General features: G+C 39.4%; 1 protein-coding gene across 1 annotated transcript in view; it reads left to right on the forward strand.

The window, feature by feature from the left end:
• The first annotated feature begins 813 nt into the window (after positions 1-813).
• The window catches only part of antxr1a (ANTXR cell adhesion molecule 1a), a 36,777-nt gene continuing 21,001 nt past the window's right edge, over positions 814-16,589 (forward strand). Inside the window, exons 1-10 of the mRNA XM_084728031.1 lie at positions 814-1,301; positions 5,923-5,994; positions 6,091-6,162; positions 6,756-6,837; positions 7,018-7,051; positions 8,479-8,558; positions 9,220-9,288; positions 9,797-9,877; positions 11,016-11,076; positions 12,686-12,784. Coding sequence (XP_084584157.1) covers positions 1,132-1,301; positions 5,923-5,994; positions 6,091-6,162; positions 6,756-6,837; positions 7,018-7,051; positions 8,479-8,558; positions 9,220-9,288; positions 9,797-9,877; positions 11,016-11,076; positions 12,686-12,784 — 820 coding nt within the window. The 5' untranslated portion in view covers positions 814-1,131. The remainder of the gene's footprint in view (positions 1,302-5,922; positions 5,995-6,090; positions 6,163-6,755; positions 6,838-7,017; positions 7,052-8,478; positions 8,559-9,219; positions 9,289-9,796; positions 9,878-11,015; positions 11,077-12,685; positions 12,785-16,589) is intronic.

Consider the following 16,589-nt stretch of genomic DNA (forward strand, 5'->3'; position numbering starts at 1 on the left):
GTGGAAGCGTCTGTCCCCCAGACGAGAGGCGGTGCGCAACTGCGCATGTGGCACAAGAGCTGCGCGCAGCGAAACGTTTTTGACCGCCTCTCTAATAATTAAAGTAAATCATTAAAGAAAACACGAAGACTTAAGTGCTCTGGAAAATATTCTCCTGATAGTTCTATTATTCCATTTTCAATTCCTGGTCGATCCATCTGATCAGGGATGTCAGATTTAATTAAAATTGTGGTCAAGTGGAACTCGTAATTAATGCTGTTAGATGTGGAATGTAAAATGTATGGACTAGTTAAGAGTATGCACAGTACTTACTGAATAATCCATTATTTAAAACCAATCATAAAATTATGACCTGAAATATACTTGAGTATATTAAATGTAAAATTATGCAAGTGGTTGGGAGACAAACAACATATCTACTTCATATCTACATTATATGGACAGTATATACTGTATGTGCATAGAAGTACCAAAATTCACAGAAAAAGTTAGCATAAGCATGTGCCCATATGATAACAATTCAAATTTTATTTAGGAAAATGTCTCCTATTTCTTCCTCTTTTTGTTTTAAGTTTCACGTTGCGCAAAGGTAGTATTTATTGCAGTGGTAGATTGTTTCACAGTATTCGGGGTCACTGAGTTTATGGTTTCGTGGTGCAAAAACAGCCACTAGACACTTATCACCACTAGGTGGCCGCACAGGCCAGATTCTGGTGTTTCCAACGTATTGTCTTCATCATGCTTCCTCTCCAAAAAGAGAGGGAGAGAGAGAGAGAGACTTGAAAACACAGGGAGAGTTTTGCAGAGAGTTAGACATCCAGGCTCTGTGGATTTCTCTGTTGCATGGCCTGGTCATTAACACAAAGCAGCCAGAGTGGGAGGTCGTGGAGCTTTTCTCATCTTGCATGCTGTCTGATGATGAGAGGGTCCCAGCAACAGTGAGACCCACAACACTCATGCTTTCTGTCTCCAGCCTCTGAGTTACCCTCACTGCTCTGCTCCACTTTGGATTATCCGTAGATTTTTTTCTATGCTGAAGACGTCTGTGGATGATTGAAAGAAGAATCTGCAAGGAGGATTAACTTTGCCACCAACTTTTACTTTATTGAAGTTATTCATCACCTCATCTGTATGAGGTTTTGTGCAGCTGGAATAATGCCTCGGTGCTCCTGGTTTCCTGTGGTGTTTGGTGCTGTGCTGGTTGTTCTGGCTGCTGGGAATGCTGGACCGAACCAGGACAGGAGGCAGGCTGGGGCGTCCTCATGCTTTGGAGGCTTTGATCTTTACTTTGTTTTGGACAAGTGAGTTATCTGACACACATTACCTGACACATCATAGTCAAGTGAAAGCAAGTCATTTAAACATCTGTGAGAAACATACAGACAATATATTAGTTTTGATTCAGAGAGTTTGTTAACTTGCATTGTGGACTGAGCTTGACTGGAATATTTCACCTGTCTCTGCTGATGGTCATAACATATTGCTTTGTGCATTATCATGAAAGCACATTCATGCAGAAAGTAAATATTTATTTTTTTATGTTACTCTTGTGCTTCTCCCATTATGGTCTGCAAAATGTTTTCATGATGCCTTCCTCATCTCTGTTATCCTTACGCCCCCTGGTGTCATGTCATGCAGGAGAGTGAATGGATGGACTGATGATGCATTACTCTGATAGGCTGTGATCTTCATGTCAACTTTATATATATATGTCTACAACTGGTAATAATTTGCAGTGTGTTAGGTGTTCCCATTCATCAGTCAGCTGCAGGCTGCACAGGCTGTAAGCATCACAGTTAATTGTGTTTGGTGTTCAAGATAGGAGATGCAGTTCACAACCCCAATTCCAAAAAAGTTTGAACACTGTGTAAAATTCAAATAAAAACAGAATGCAATGATTTGCAAATACTTTTGACATGTATGCAATTGAATACTTTACGAAGACAAGATGTTTTATGTTTAAACTGATTAACTTTTTTGTAAATATTCACTCATTCTGAATTTGATGCCAGCAACATGTTGCAAAAAATTTGGGACAAGGGCAACAAAACACTGAGAAAGTTGTGAAATACTCAGAAAGCACGTGTTTGGAACATCCAAAAGGTAAACAAGTTAATTGGTAACAGGTGACAGTGTCATGATTGGAAATTGAAGAGACGTCCTCAAAAGGTTCAGTTATTCACAAGCATGGATGGGGTGAGGTTCACCACTTTGTGAGAAACTGTGTGGGTAAACAGTCCAACAGTTTAAGAACAATGTTTCTCAACCCAAAACTGCAGGAATTTTGATATTTCACCATCTACGGCACACACTATCATTAAAAGAGTCAGAGAATCAAGAGAAATCTCTGCATATAAGGGTCAAGGCTGAAAACCAGCATTGAATGTCTGTGACCTTTGACCCCTCAGGCAGCACTGCATTAAAACTCACAGAATTGTATAAAGGATACTACATGGGCTCAGGAACACTAAGTCAGGAATCCATAATATCGTTAAAAGATTCAGAGAATCCAGAGAAATCTCTGCACAAAAGGGGCAAAATGCCTGTGACCTTTGACCCTTCAGGCATCACTGCATTGAAAATACATAATTGTATAAATGATCCTACATGGGCTGTGGAACAACCTAGCCATATATCAACAACATACAGAAATGTTGCAGACTTCTCTGAGGTCTGAGCTCATCTGAGATGGACTGATGCAAAGTAGAAAAGTGTGCTGTGGTCTGACGAGTCCACATTTCAGATGGATGCAGTGTCATCAGGCTAAAGAGGAAAGGGACCATCCAGATTGTTACCAGCACTAACTTCAAAAGACAGCGTCTGTGATGTATGGGGGTGTGTTAGTGCCCATGGCATCATGGGTAACTGTCACATCTGTAAAGGCCCAATTAAGGCTGAAAGGTACATACAGGTTTTGGAGCGACACATGCTGCCATCCAGACGACGTCTTTTTCAGAGATGTCGCTGCTTATTTCAGTAAAATCAATGCTAAGACACACACAGACTTTGTCGTAAAATAGTTCAGGTACTAGACTGTACTGTAAATTAGTGTCCTCAGCTTCCAAACACTTAAAGAAAAGGTGACATTTGTAACTTAAAGTTGGTTTGAACATTAAATATAATGTCTACTGTAATTAATTGAATGTAGGTCAAACAGTTTTTGCAGACCATTGCATTGTTTTTAATTTACAGTTTATACAGTTTTTTGGAATTTGTGTTGTATTTATCATCATAAAACAGGGTTGTACAGTGAGATTTAGATAATTGTCTTCCCAGTCATTCATCCCTATCAACATAATATATACAATGTGGGAAGTTTTTACCCAGAATTGCTTGCCAGCAAGTGCATAAATGAACTGCATCCTTAAATTTTCTCATCTTCTTGGAGTTCTAAGTGTATCTCAAGTAGGACACAGGATGTTTGTGCTTCCTGCAAATAATTTTGGATACATTTGTCTTGATTTAGAAGCAGTTTCCATGTTTATCTAACCTGGTTTTCGGTGATCTGTGTGTTTCCTTTCAGACATGCAACATGGTCACCTGATCAAAGCCGCCACACTGAACATTTATTTGATCATATCAGTAATATTTTATGGGTCTTTTAGTTTGTTATCATTTTTACAGTTATCTGGAGGATATACATGATGCATTTGCAAGTAAGACTTCAATTTCCATGCTCTACAAATTTAGCTAATCAGGAGTTGAGCAATCTCATCAGTAAAGTCAGTCAAGTGAAAACAGTTCTCCAAATGGGTCAGTGTCATATATGAGCAGTGTTTACCTGAGATTTCCTGACTGGCTCTTGTAGGGAATAAATATGCACACAGCTCCTCTGGCACTGACAATAAACTTACCCAGGCTGTTGCCTTTGGACTCCATCAGGGTACTTACCTTATGACATTTGTGTTTTCCTAACCAGGCTTTAAACTACTTGTTTTTATTACATTTTTACCACAAACCAAACTGTTTGCCAAATAGGTCAACAACATTTATCACTCAACTCATTCAACCCAACATTTTTCTTATCTGGAAGATTTGATTGGAGGGTTGCAGCCTGACATCGCCCTCTCTTTAGCTCTCCCTCCAGAGATGGTGATGGATTTTCCAGCTGTCCTACAGTTCATGTCAGTGCCAGCTCCAGGCACACTGCTGTTCCCCTCAAGGGAAATTAGGCAATTGTGTGTAACAGAGAGTAATTGTTAGCGTGAGCCATGTTTTAATGACACAGATTTATATTAAATGTGCAACGTGACAGCATTTATTGTCGGGCATCAGTTCACTGCATTAGCTGTTTCCTTTTACTGTCTTTTCTCCAGGTGGAATCTGAGGTCGCTTTGCTCCTTCTTAGCAGTGATGTCCTCCACCTGCCCTCACTGTCCTCTCACAGTATCTGCCTGATCTCTCTCCTCTTCTCCTCTTCTCTCTTCTCCGTGTCTGCACTGCCCTTTCTCCATTACGTCCAGATGTTCCAGTGTTTCAGCCTGTTGGCTGGGCTGTTTGTGCTGGGACTTGTGTCATGGTAACAATGGAAACATAGGTGTTTTAAGAAATGATGCAGGGGGGTGTGGGGTTATAAAAACAGCTTTAATAAAAGACATTTTGATAAGAAGCAACAGTGATACACGCAATCTTACAAACTGTTTTGTGTTAACCTGATACAACTGATAATAATTAGATTAGATGACAGATAAGTCTACTGAGAAGCTTCTCTCCTCCTAAGCTTTTAATCCCTGTATTTATTTATTCTCTAACAACAGAGCACATCAAGTAAAAATGTGAATTGAGCCTGCACAGTTTTGAGAGGGAGTTCAAGATGGTTAACATCCTCTCTGACCTAGTTGTGATGACAGAGCTGGTTGCATGAAGGCTTAATGAGGGAACATTCATCTGACTCCAATAACACTGATTTAATTGCAGGTACATTATAAAGATGTTAACGGTAATCTGAGGACTCCGACTTCAGTGCTACTTCTCACAGTAAACCAGCTGTGCTGCCCACAGCGTTTACTCATGCATAACTGTTCTGCAGGTTGTCTCTATTGTCCTTTTCCATGGATGGATCATTGACCTACTGGGCAAAGATGCAAAATGACAAATTCAGAACTGCTACAAAGCCTTGCAAAATGAAGAGGAAAAAAAGACCACAGAGGCACAAAACAACCACAAAGAGACACAAAATTACCATAGAACAGCTACAAAGAGATGCTAAGCAACTAAGAAACACAACAAAGAATAACAAAATGATGACTAAAGGACATGAAATTACCACAGAGGGACATGAAATAACTTAAAAGAGACACAAAATGACTGCAAAGAGATCCAATATGACCATAAAACCACTACTAAGAGATGCTAAACTACAAAGAAATGTAAAACAACCATAAGGAGACACAAATTGACTACAAAGACATGAGAAACTAAAAAGAGTCACAGAATGACCACAGAGACACAAAACTATGACACAAAAGAGACACAAAAGAACTACAAAGAGACTCATAATGGCCGTAAGGAGAAACAAAATGGAAAGAGATACAAAACTACAATAAGACACAAAACAACAGCAAAGCAAAGAGACACAAAAAGACTACAAAGGGATGCAAAACTGTGAGACAAAATAACAAAATGCCACAAAATGACTGCAAAGAGATGCAAAATAACTGTAAAACAACTACAAAGAGATGCTAAGCAACTACAAAGAGTAACAAAACAACAGTTGAGAGACAAAAAATGACCACAGAGGCACAAAACTACGACAAAGAGACACAAAGTAACCACAAACAGCCCAAAGGGGTCCATTTTGTCACAACCCATTCATGGGTTTTTATTATTATTATTGTTAACGTGACAGCAGTAGTACAGAGAAAGGTTGGTGTGATTTTGAGAAAAGACATGCTCACATTAATTGGACGTTTCTCTTCTCAGATCTGGGAGTGTGCAGAATCACTGGACAGAAATCTACCACTTTGTCGAACATCTAGCTCATAAATTCATAAGGTAAACAGTTGTGTCATCAAGCGTCTGTGGGAAAACATGCAAAAGGAACTGATTACTGATCTAACAGAGAATATTTTCCTCTTTTCTTTGCCCCAGTCCACAGTTGCGGATGTCGTTCATTGTGTTTTCCACTGAGGGACGGATCTTAATGAGCCTGACAGAAGACAGGTGGGTGCAGATCCCCTCAGAACTGATTTTAATCCTTCACTTTTCTCTCATCCAGCTGAAGGGAATGAGCGTAATACCAGATTTGGACACAGGTCGCACACAGTTAAGATCCCCCTGAATGTTTATGACCAAGAGGAGATTCCAGACAGATACTTTCCTTCACTGTGATCTGTCTGTAGTGTCTTCGGTCTGGACAACTACTTCATCATGTAGTTTTTGACACATTGTGGGCAGCGTGTGCGTCTAATCTTTCCTTCCTTTCAGCAGAGTGTCTCAGCAGCCACAAAATCTTTTCACTGTTTCCCAGCTTCCCCTCATATCTTATTCTACAAAGGAGTCATTTCCTGTCTATCTGCGTGACGGTTTCTCGAGCCAATACTCACCAATGCTGTTTCAATTCATTCATCTGTAACACATTGCCGATATTTTCTGCAAATGCTGCCCTTATGGAAACTATTATTGTGTTACCACGCCTCACAGTGTCTGGCTTTACTCAAAAGTATGTTCACAAATGAGCCTGACAAAATAAATATTTTCAATTAGATCAGATTATCAACAGTGTGGATTATCTCGTCCTCTGTATGTCCGCTCAGGGAACGCATTCGCAAAGGTCTGGAGGAGCTCCAGGGGGTGACTCCCGGAGGAGACACCTTCATGCACGAGGGCATCCTGAGGGTGAGCGGCCTTTCCGAGCTGGCATCTGCTTTTCCTCTGCTCTGGCTCCAGAACAAACGCCACACGGCCCAGAGAGTTAAACGGCTGTTGTGTTAGAGCACGGAGAAGTTCCTGTATTCACTGCATGCTCCCAGATAGATAAAGTCTACTTCTTCAAACCTGCTTTTCTTTTTTTCACAGGCCAGTGAGCAGATATACTATGGAAACACTGAGGGTGTGTATTAGTTTTCTTACACAGTAAATTATTTTTAACGTAGTGTGCTGTACAAAGCAGAATACTTTTGAATGTATCATTGATTTTTGCCTGTTTATTTTGGTTTTTGCATAGTGCCAGTGGTTCCTAAAATACCTCTGAGGGGCAAAGTTGGATGTGGTTTGGACATTAGTCACATATTTGATGACTGTTGACTTGACAAAGACTTGCAAGTTGACTTGGACGTCACTTGACAAAGACTTGCAAGTTGACTTGGACGTCACCTGGACTTAAACCTTTTGACTGGAAAATACTTGATACGTCCCCCCAAGCCCAAAGATTAAAGCGTGCCACAAGCACTTTATATATTTTAATTTAGAACAGTAACACTTTATTAAGCACTAGTTTTAAAGATAATATCGTTCACTTACAAAACTGGGAAGGTGGTCAAAAAAATACAAGTAAAAAAATTTTTTTATTTATATTATAGCGCACCTTTTTAAACGTTACAAAGTGCTTCACACAAAGCAACTTCATGACAAGCAGATTGTAAAAACAATTTGATCATAAAAACAATTTCCAAGCAAATAAAACTTGCAAAAGGACACTCAATAAAATTCAAGCAAATAAAACTGATAAAACCAGCAGAGAGGGGCTCTCAGTAAAAATCAAAGCAAATTAAACATATGAAACCAGTGACAACGAAAATCAAGTAAAATCAGGAAAGACTGAATTAAAAGAAGTCAAAGTGTCGAAAATTACAGATGGAGACTCACAACTTTCAACTTTGTTCAACATTTGAAGTTGCACAAAGAACAGCATAGTCAAGGCTAATATAATAATAATAATAATAATAATATTATAACATTAGCTTCACAGCTAAGAAACTTGGTAAATCAGTGAGGCTGGAAACTTACCGTTGCATTATGACTTGTTTGGGACCTGAAACGCAAATTTTAGGAGTTGTATAGTCTGACTCAGTGGATGTAGACTGTGGGTCTAAGCCTGCAGTTGGCCGTCGGCATCCTCTATTTGTGTTTTGAAAATCCCTGTTGCTACCATTTTGTCTTTTGCTGGGGTTTAGTCATTTTAATTCCAGGCCTCGCCCACGTGCAAATGTTCCACCTAAACAGGATTTAATATACAGTCTATGGCTCCAACGCACTATATGGACTGTTGTGCTCATTTTTTGTATGTGCAATTTCTACATGTTGCTCTTTTTAAAGTGCAACACAAACTTATCTTTAGTTTGCTCCATGACTTAGACCTTTGTGACGGCTCAGTCATTTCTTATCTTAAATTCGACTGTGAGTTATCAGAAAAGTGATTTGATTATACATTACTATCAAACAGCTGTAATCTTAATAATGCTGCATGCTTGCTTTCCTTTTAGGATAAGATTAGAGTGTGAAATCGCAGCAGGGTGACCAAATCTTGTGTGTCTGCAGGTTATCGCACTGCCAGTGTTATCATAGCTCTGACAGATGGAGAGCTGCACGAGGATCTCTTCTACTACGCAGAGAGAGAGGTGAGAGAGATGAAAAGAGGTTAAATGGGTCAGGCAAATTATAACCAGATGAAACGTGTGATTGATGCACGTGATGGAGCAGATCAAACACAGTCCACCTATACATGAACACTTTGATCCTCTTCCTCTATAGTCTGGAAAAACGGGGTCAGAGTCAGATTTATACGTCCGAGCCCAGTCGTTCTTCTCACATCTGCGCTGGGATCTGATGATTTATTTGCTCCTCAGACCATTCAGGAACTACAGGTGAGGGCGTTCAAAAGCCTGATCCTTTAATCAGCTTGGAGTGCCCTCAGACACATGTTGAGGGCAGGGACAGAGTGGGGCTGACCTTCCTAGTAGCTGCATATGTTTCTTTTGACAGCTGTGGGTGGCCTTAGGTCATCATTTAGTGTCAATACCAGAATCCACAGGCATTATTACTTGGAAATTATTTGTTTGGCACTCAGGCGTCTGTGTGAATCAACACAGTATTGTTAATGACGTCTGAATAATATTATTCACCGGGAACACGGTGTTGCCCAACTTCTTGTAAAATCTTGTTAGTGTCCAGACAAACACGGGCCTTTTTGACTTGCTGTTATGAAATGCCGAGGTGTAATTGAATGCAGGTGCTGAGCTTCTTCCTGTTTTTGCTGTGAATCTGTTGCATACCTGACAGGCCAACCGCTCCAGAAGTCTGGGTGCCACAGTTTACTGCGTGGGGGTGAAGGACTTCAATGAGACACAGGTTTGTTTTGTTTTTGTCTGTACCTTAATGTCTCCTGACAGCTAAGCTTCAGGGATTTAAATGGATAGTATTTTTGTACAGTCAAAGCTTTGTAAAGCAAGCTTTTATTTTGAAAAAAAATTAGTGTGTTTTGTTGATATAATGTACTTTTCTTCTTTATATAAACTTGAATCTTTGAGTTTCAAAGATTACAGGCATCTCAATTAAAGATTTTTAGTTAATTATCAAAATGTAGTGCTTGAGGACAACTACACACCATCACTAAAAATGCTTGTTTTTGCCACTGACAGGCTCACATTCGTTTTAAGTGTTTCACAATCTTATGGAAAGGATCCCTACAGAGAGAGATAGTAGTAGCACAGGAAACAGGAAAGGAGAAACTTGCTCCACTGTTATTGGAGCACAGAGCAAAAGGGGGTGGGACTTAGGAAGGGTTAATTATGCTGTAAGCTTAACTAATAAGTGTGCAGTTGTCACTTGTGATTGTAATAACTTGTTTCCTCTCTAGCTGGCAAAGATCGCTGACAGTAAGGACCACGTCTTCCCTGTAAATGATGGATTTGAGGCCTTGCAAGGAGTCATCGACTCAGTAAGCTGCTCACAAACATGTTCAGACAGCGTTTACATTGAATATATCACCAATAGGACCACTGAGGACTGAGCATGTTGCTTCCAGTAACATGTCTTAAAGGTCCACAGGAAATCTTCTTACTTTAATGGATTTCATGTTATCTCTCCCATCGCTTTGTCTTTAATCCATCAACGCACTGATCAAATAGCACACAGGAAACAGGACAAAATAAGTTTGAAGCACGTTAAGTTATTCCATCCATGGAGTCTGTCCAGGGACAGAATTCCAGGAAAACCTGCTGCGACTGTGACTTTCCCGCTTTTGATCATCACAGTTGACGTCTGGCCAAAGGCGATCAAAGTGCGTGCTGTATCTCCTAAGACCCACCTCAGTGCGTTGACTTCAATTTTTTGTATTTTCTAGCCGGAGAAGTCAAAAACAGTTTGAGGTGAAGGGTCTGTTGTCACTGGGATACAAGGTTTGTTGAGCAGAGTTAAAGGTCACGCAGCTGACTGTCATCTGGAGCAGATTAGCTGCAAACCGAAAGCTGTTGCTTCTTGTTCATGTGAGCGGGGCAGTGGGTCATGAATCAGTCTCCTTCATTCTAAAGCTGTGGTTCCCACACCAAAATAATAAGGGATTAATTCCAAAACTGTGTTGTCAACAAATAACGGAATTTTTTTCATTCAAACCCTTTACCTTTGGTTAGTGTCTCTTTTCTAGTATAAACTTTGCAGTTTTCCTTTTAACAACCCAACAGAGAATCCTTACCAAAAGAATAATAATGATTCATTATCACAGAGCTTGAAAGGTCACAGAGTGGAACTTAGCAGAACTAAGTAGGACCAGTGGCGGATTAGTGAAAATCTTTAGTGTTAGTTATTTTTTAACTGGGATGTTTAATGCATTAAACAGTAGCAGACATTCAATCGAAAGAGGTTTCTGATTCTCCAAATTTTCGGTCAAAAATTGCTCCCAATTCCAGTGCTGCTCTGCACAGCGTTCACGCTCACCTCTCCGAACTGTATCCTCAGATGCTAATGCAGAGATGTAGTTTTAAAAAGTCTCTTCGTCTGTGCTTTTAAGAACGCTTCAGCCTCTGAGATGTTTGTTTGCTTTGATGAGTTCTGTCATGCCTTTCGTCTCGTTTCCTCAGATCCTGAAGAAGTCCTGCATCGAGATCCTGGCAGCAGAGCCCTCCAGCATCTGTGCAGGAGGTAAGATGAGGAGATTGACCCTACATGATTGAACCCATATTGGCCCTGGCTACCTGCTGTATTTGTAAAACTAATACAATGATATAATTTGCTTCTTTAAATATATTGTTTTCTTTTTTCTAACCTTATTAAAACCCAGTTTGTGTAAAAGTAATGAAGTGCTAATCCTTGCACATTTGGTGAAGGTGATAAATAAAAAAAAACATTACATTATTACACTAAATAAGGAAATATTTTGTAATTTATCTCATACACAAACAACTATTTTCCTTAAAGTCATACACTGACAAAGAGATGAGCTTTATGTTATTCCTCATATAATCATGTGACCTATGTTATGAGTCAGTTAGACTCCAGAGGGGTTGATGTCTTACAGTATGAATAAACTATTTATAAAACTTCACTAACAGTAATTGCATTAGACTTGTTTGGAAGGAAATGCTAAATATAAATTCAAAATCATGTTTATTGGCAATTCTCATAAAATTAGGTCATTAAAAATCAGTTTGATAGAATGATATTAAATAATAAATGATGTTAACGAGGGCTCAGGTTCTCCACAGGGTTTGCACAAAGTCTGGAAAGTCTGCAAAAACACTTAATTATAACATTTATGGTCAGATTTCGATTTTCAACAGAATATGGTGTTTCATCTCCACAATCACCAAACTAAACTAAAATCTATTAATATTTTAAAAGAAACAATCCAGTTGACATATTTGTTTACATGTTTTGATCATGATTATTTATTGCTTGGAGACCATCAAAGTTATAAAAATATAAACATTTGGTAAACTAAACAAAGTGTCAATATACATACATTGCAGTGGGTTTAAAGGAATTCTGTAAACTTTTTTTGTAATTGCATTTATACCAATGATTTAACTGTGACAATAAAGGCTTCAAGAGTCTGGAATTTTTTGGTTTAGGTGCCTTGAAAGTAGTTTTATTCTTAGAAAGCTGTGCAATCTCTGTGTCCAGGACCCCAAACAGAACATTTAGGGTTGACGATGACATTATGTCAACATAAACTGCCAACATAGGTGATGCTAATATGTATATTGTTCTATTAATTACAATATTTCAGTATTTCACACATATGTCAATACAATGATAACAAAATCCCTCTCTCTCACTGAAGGCATTTCGAGACAGACTGTGACGAGGCAGTAGTGGTTGTTGAGGGTGTCACATAACATGATGAGATTCTGTGCTTGCAATCATGGAAGAAGTCAGCCTTCAAGACTTTCTGCTAGAAAGCCCTTCCTAACAGTAAGGCTTTAGAGACTCAGGTGACACAGTATACAGAGCAACAAGGTCCTCACTAGGTTGTTGTGTATAAATGGATTAAGCACATGACTTCCACCCAGTGGAGTTTGACTACCATGTGAAGCCTCTTGTTGATTTAGTTGACTTATTAAGTTTTTTTTTATTGTAGTTTGGTTAGGTTTAGGCAACAAAAATAGTTTGACTGTGCAACAAAACCACTTGGTTAAGTTTACAAAAACATCATGAAGGCTAACTTCTTTGGGTGTCACAAATCGACCTTAATGGTTCATTTATTTTAAATTCTGGAGGTGATGTTTGTGTTTCTCCTCTGCTCACTCAGAGTCCTTCCAAGTGGTGGTGAGAGGAAATGGATTCCTCCACGCGCGCAATGTCGATAAGGTCCTGTGCAGCTTCCGCATCAACGACACCCTTACGAAGAGTGAGTGAAACATCACTGCCCCGGACTCACTACATGCACTGTTTCATCACACGAGTGTTTAAACGGAATATGCATCGACTCAAAGCATCAAAGCTGATCGCACAGCTCAGTTACAATAAAAACAGCTGGAATAAACAGATGAGTGTGCAGACTGTTGTAAAAAAAAAAATCCATCCGAATTACAGCAAACTGAGCTTCCCAAAAGTCAAACACCAAGTCCACAGCTGCACAGCTGGACTCCTGTGATCAAACAAACAGTCATGCTGGTGTTACTGGTATCATGGCTTTTTTGTTTTAAACAACACATTGGGTGATTTTACGGCCTGGGATTGAGCTATAAAGGAGAGATAAAGGAGAACGAGCACCACACACGAGGCAGGAGGAGGAGAAAGCCTTAGGCACACAACCAGTTTCCCTACCGGTCTTTACTCGTGGCTTAGCGTAATAGCTGTTAAAGCCACTTCCTACCAGGCCTGCCACAGTAGCTGCAGGAGGTGCTGCTCTAATTACAAAGCAAGATTTTCACCAGCACTGAGGCACAAACAAGATGTCTGCTCCTCTGAGGGAGAGGTGTTTTTTGTTCTAACGTGATGACATGTCAGCGCTCACGTCAGTGCTTCTCCAATGTGTCTGGAAGGTTAGTTTAGAAATGTAGTCTGTGACTGATTACGAGTTATTAGGGGTGTCACAATTTCAGTATTACATTGGAAATTAGCTTTCAGTTGCAGTCAACGATTCTCACAGTATTTTTTTCTCTCCACACAAGCATACTTGTGGCCCACGGCACGTATTCAAAAGAAAGAACAATACTTCAAAGACAACCAAGATGATGTAATAAACCAGATAATGTACGGTCAGTGGATCATTATTGCGAAATAAACCCCTCAGGATGAGTCACGACCCGTCTGATTTGTGTCGGGATTCTGTGTCACCCCGTCGGAGTTTATTTCACAATAAAGACCCACTTGCTGTACATTATCCCTTAGTTGATACCATGTAGACTATCTTTTTGAGTTATTTGAAATGAATTGAATTTGAAAATGTAAGCAACAGTTATCAGAGTATAAAACCAGAAATCTGTTGAACTTTATGAATAAAAACTCAAATACCATAGGGATCAGTGCTAAAAAAAATATGTTTAAATAAAAAAATATATATAATCTCATCATGTCCTTGAAATCGAAAGTCAAATAAAATCATGGATTTTCACAGTTGTGACATCCCTACTAGTGATCCTGTTAAAAATGTAACAAGAAATCAAGTAAGTTATTACATTTAATTACTTTTTGATTACTTTTACATCTACATCATCATCATCTTGAAGATGCTCAGACAGTCAGACAGTTTAATTTATGACTGATTGTTGTTACTGGAGCATTTTGATTGACAGCATTTGTACAAGTGGTAAACAAGCTATAGACTGTGGCATTATGTTAGAGCCCTTTTCTGATTTCATGAGGAAAATATTGTTGAATTTCCAGCACTGAAAGGCGTTGTTGTCGGAAGACATGGCCACCCACCTCGTTGTGGCTGGTTGGTCTCGGGCATGACAGACTCAGGTTGCTTAGACAAGAGCAATGATTGGCTAATTAAAGGCAGTGCAAAATCAAACAAGAGAACCATAAAAAAAATTTGAAGTGCATACTGGTCAATGAATGGAGCCTGTGTAGACACAGAGAGAGCTTGTTGTCAGCCATCCTACCCTTCATGGTGCTGCACTCAAATTTGTCCCAACGGCTTTGCTGATCTGCGTTGTCTATGCTAAAAGAACAGAACTAATGTTGAGTTCCTTTTACACTGGACAAAAAACCCACTAACACCCACTAACATCTGAACTTTGTCTTCAGTGGGAAAAGGTACAATCAACATTCACTCCTGGGTCAAATGACTCTGCAGTAGTCACGGGTATTTGCCAGCTCCCGCTCTGATTGGCAGTGATGGAAACATGACAACAGGGTGGACATGCTAATTTTCACTTTTCGGTGGAGGCAGTGAAGGCTTGTCGCCACCATCACTAACTTTTTGCTCATTTTTCATACATGTGTGCTGCTTGGTTTTGCTTGGTTTGACAGCAGAGATCGGTCTGCTTGAAGGTGTGCGATTACCGATGTCTTTCGTCTTTCTTTCGTCGAGCAGCTGAACGGTGGATTCCTATAAATTCTTCACAATAACAGTCCCTCTTTACTTTATCTAAAAGCTTTTATCATGAAACAGAAAAATAAGGAAATGTTGGGTTTTCATCAGCACAACTCCTACACAGTTGAGAGTAAACGTGAGACAGTAAAATAATGCAGATACCTGAAAATACAAACAGTGACACGGAAGAGAAACTGAACTTCAAACCACAGAGATCAGGAAAAAACAGGGAAGCAAACCTGTATATACATGTCAGTTTTGATGTAAAAACGTTAATTCTGCATATAAGCTTTTTACCAAAAATAATATAGCTGGATGTAAACACCAACATTTTGATTAATAGTAGTTTTCTCGATAACTATAATGAATTACAGTCACATTTATTTTGTAATTAGACTGTCAGTCAGTTTATTGTCTTCTATATTCTCAGACAGAGGAAGGTTTTGTAGGAAAATGTCCTGTTGGCAACTCTCTTAGAGGTTTCTTGTATACAAGTGGTCTGCTTTGGAGTTTAGTACCATGTTGCATGACGGTTAACCATCTTTTGTACTTTCTCATGTATGTGCTGTATACTGAATGCACGATAGCACACATGCAGTACTTATTAGCTATACAGAGAGACTGTTTTCTTCACTGTAACGGTGGTTACTTTGCCATCAACATTCCTGTCTTTCAATCAATTCTTGCAACGAAGTTAAAAAAAAAAAAGTCTCCCTAAGAATTAATCAAACATTAACAATTCTTCAGGATTGTAATTGTTTCTGCGTGATACAACATCCAACTTCCTGCAGACAAACAGCAGACATGGAAACAATTTGAGTAAAATCATCTCCTCATGTCAATCCCATTATGTTTGTATACTCCTCCTTCAGATACATTCACTTCTCTAGATTGTTTACACACATTTCTCTGGAACTTGTTTGCTTCACATCGGGGTAAACTGTAATGAAAATAATTAGGCCACGGTTAGCTCGCCTGGAGATGAATGTGTGATCGGCTATAAGGAAAACCATTTCTCTTCCTCTCTCCGAAGCATTTTTATACTTGCCCTCGCTGGCTCCCCTGCTCCTCCAGTCCTCTGTATGCTTCATGGCGAAATGGTGAAAAGGAAAGCGGCAATATGTACCTGCATGTGTTGAGCAGATGAATCGATGTTTGAGTTTGTGTCTCCAGGAAAATGTAGCAGCAAGTACAGTCAGGTGGACTGGGATTTGGCAGGTCCTGACCTCCATTGTCTCAGTGACAGATGTTGCAACTATAGTGCCATGGACGATACTGAACTGTGTGAATGATGGGAGACAAGACTTTAAAGGTTTAGGAGGAACTATTGCCAAAATACAGCAGAAAATGAATGTAATATTAATATTTTCATTAGTCTATAATCACTGGAAAATAAGAATCGATGTGTTTTTGTTACCTTTGGAAAGAGTCAGGCTAGCTGTTTCCAGTCTTTGATATGGTGAGCTACATCTGTGGGCTGTAGCTTCATATTTATTGTACAGTCTATCAAACACGAATTAGTGCATTTCCCAAACAGCTGAACAATTCCTTCAAATGCAGCCCCAGTTCCAATAAAGTTAGGACTGAACTCATTACAGTGCAAAGACAAGATACTTCATGTTCAAACTGAACTTTTGTAAATATACGCTCATTCTGAATTTGATGCCAG

The sequence above is a fragment of the Lutjanus erythropterus genome, chromosome 10 (assembly GCF_056507025.1).
Source record: "Lutjanus erythropterus isolate fLutEry1 chromosome 10, fLutEry1.hap2, whole genome shotgun sequence".
NCBI classification, from domain to species: domain Eukaryota; kingdom Metazoa; phylum Chordata; class Actinopteri; order Lutjaniformes; family Lutjanidae; genus Lutjanus; species Lutjanus erythropterus.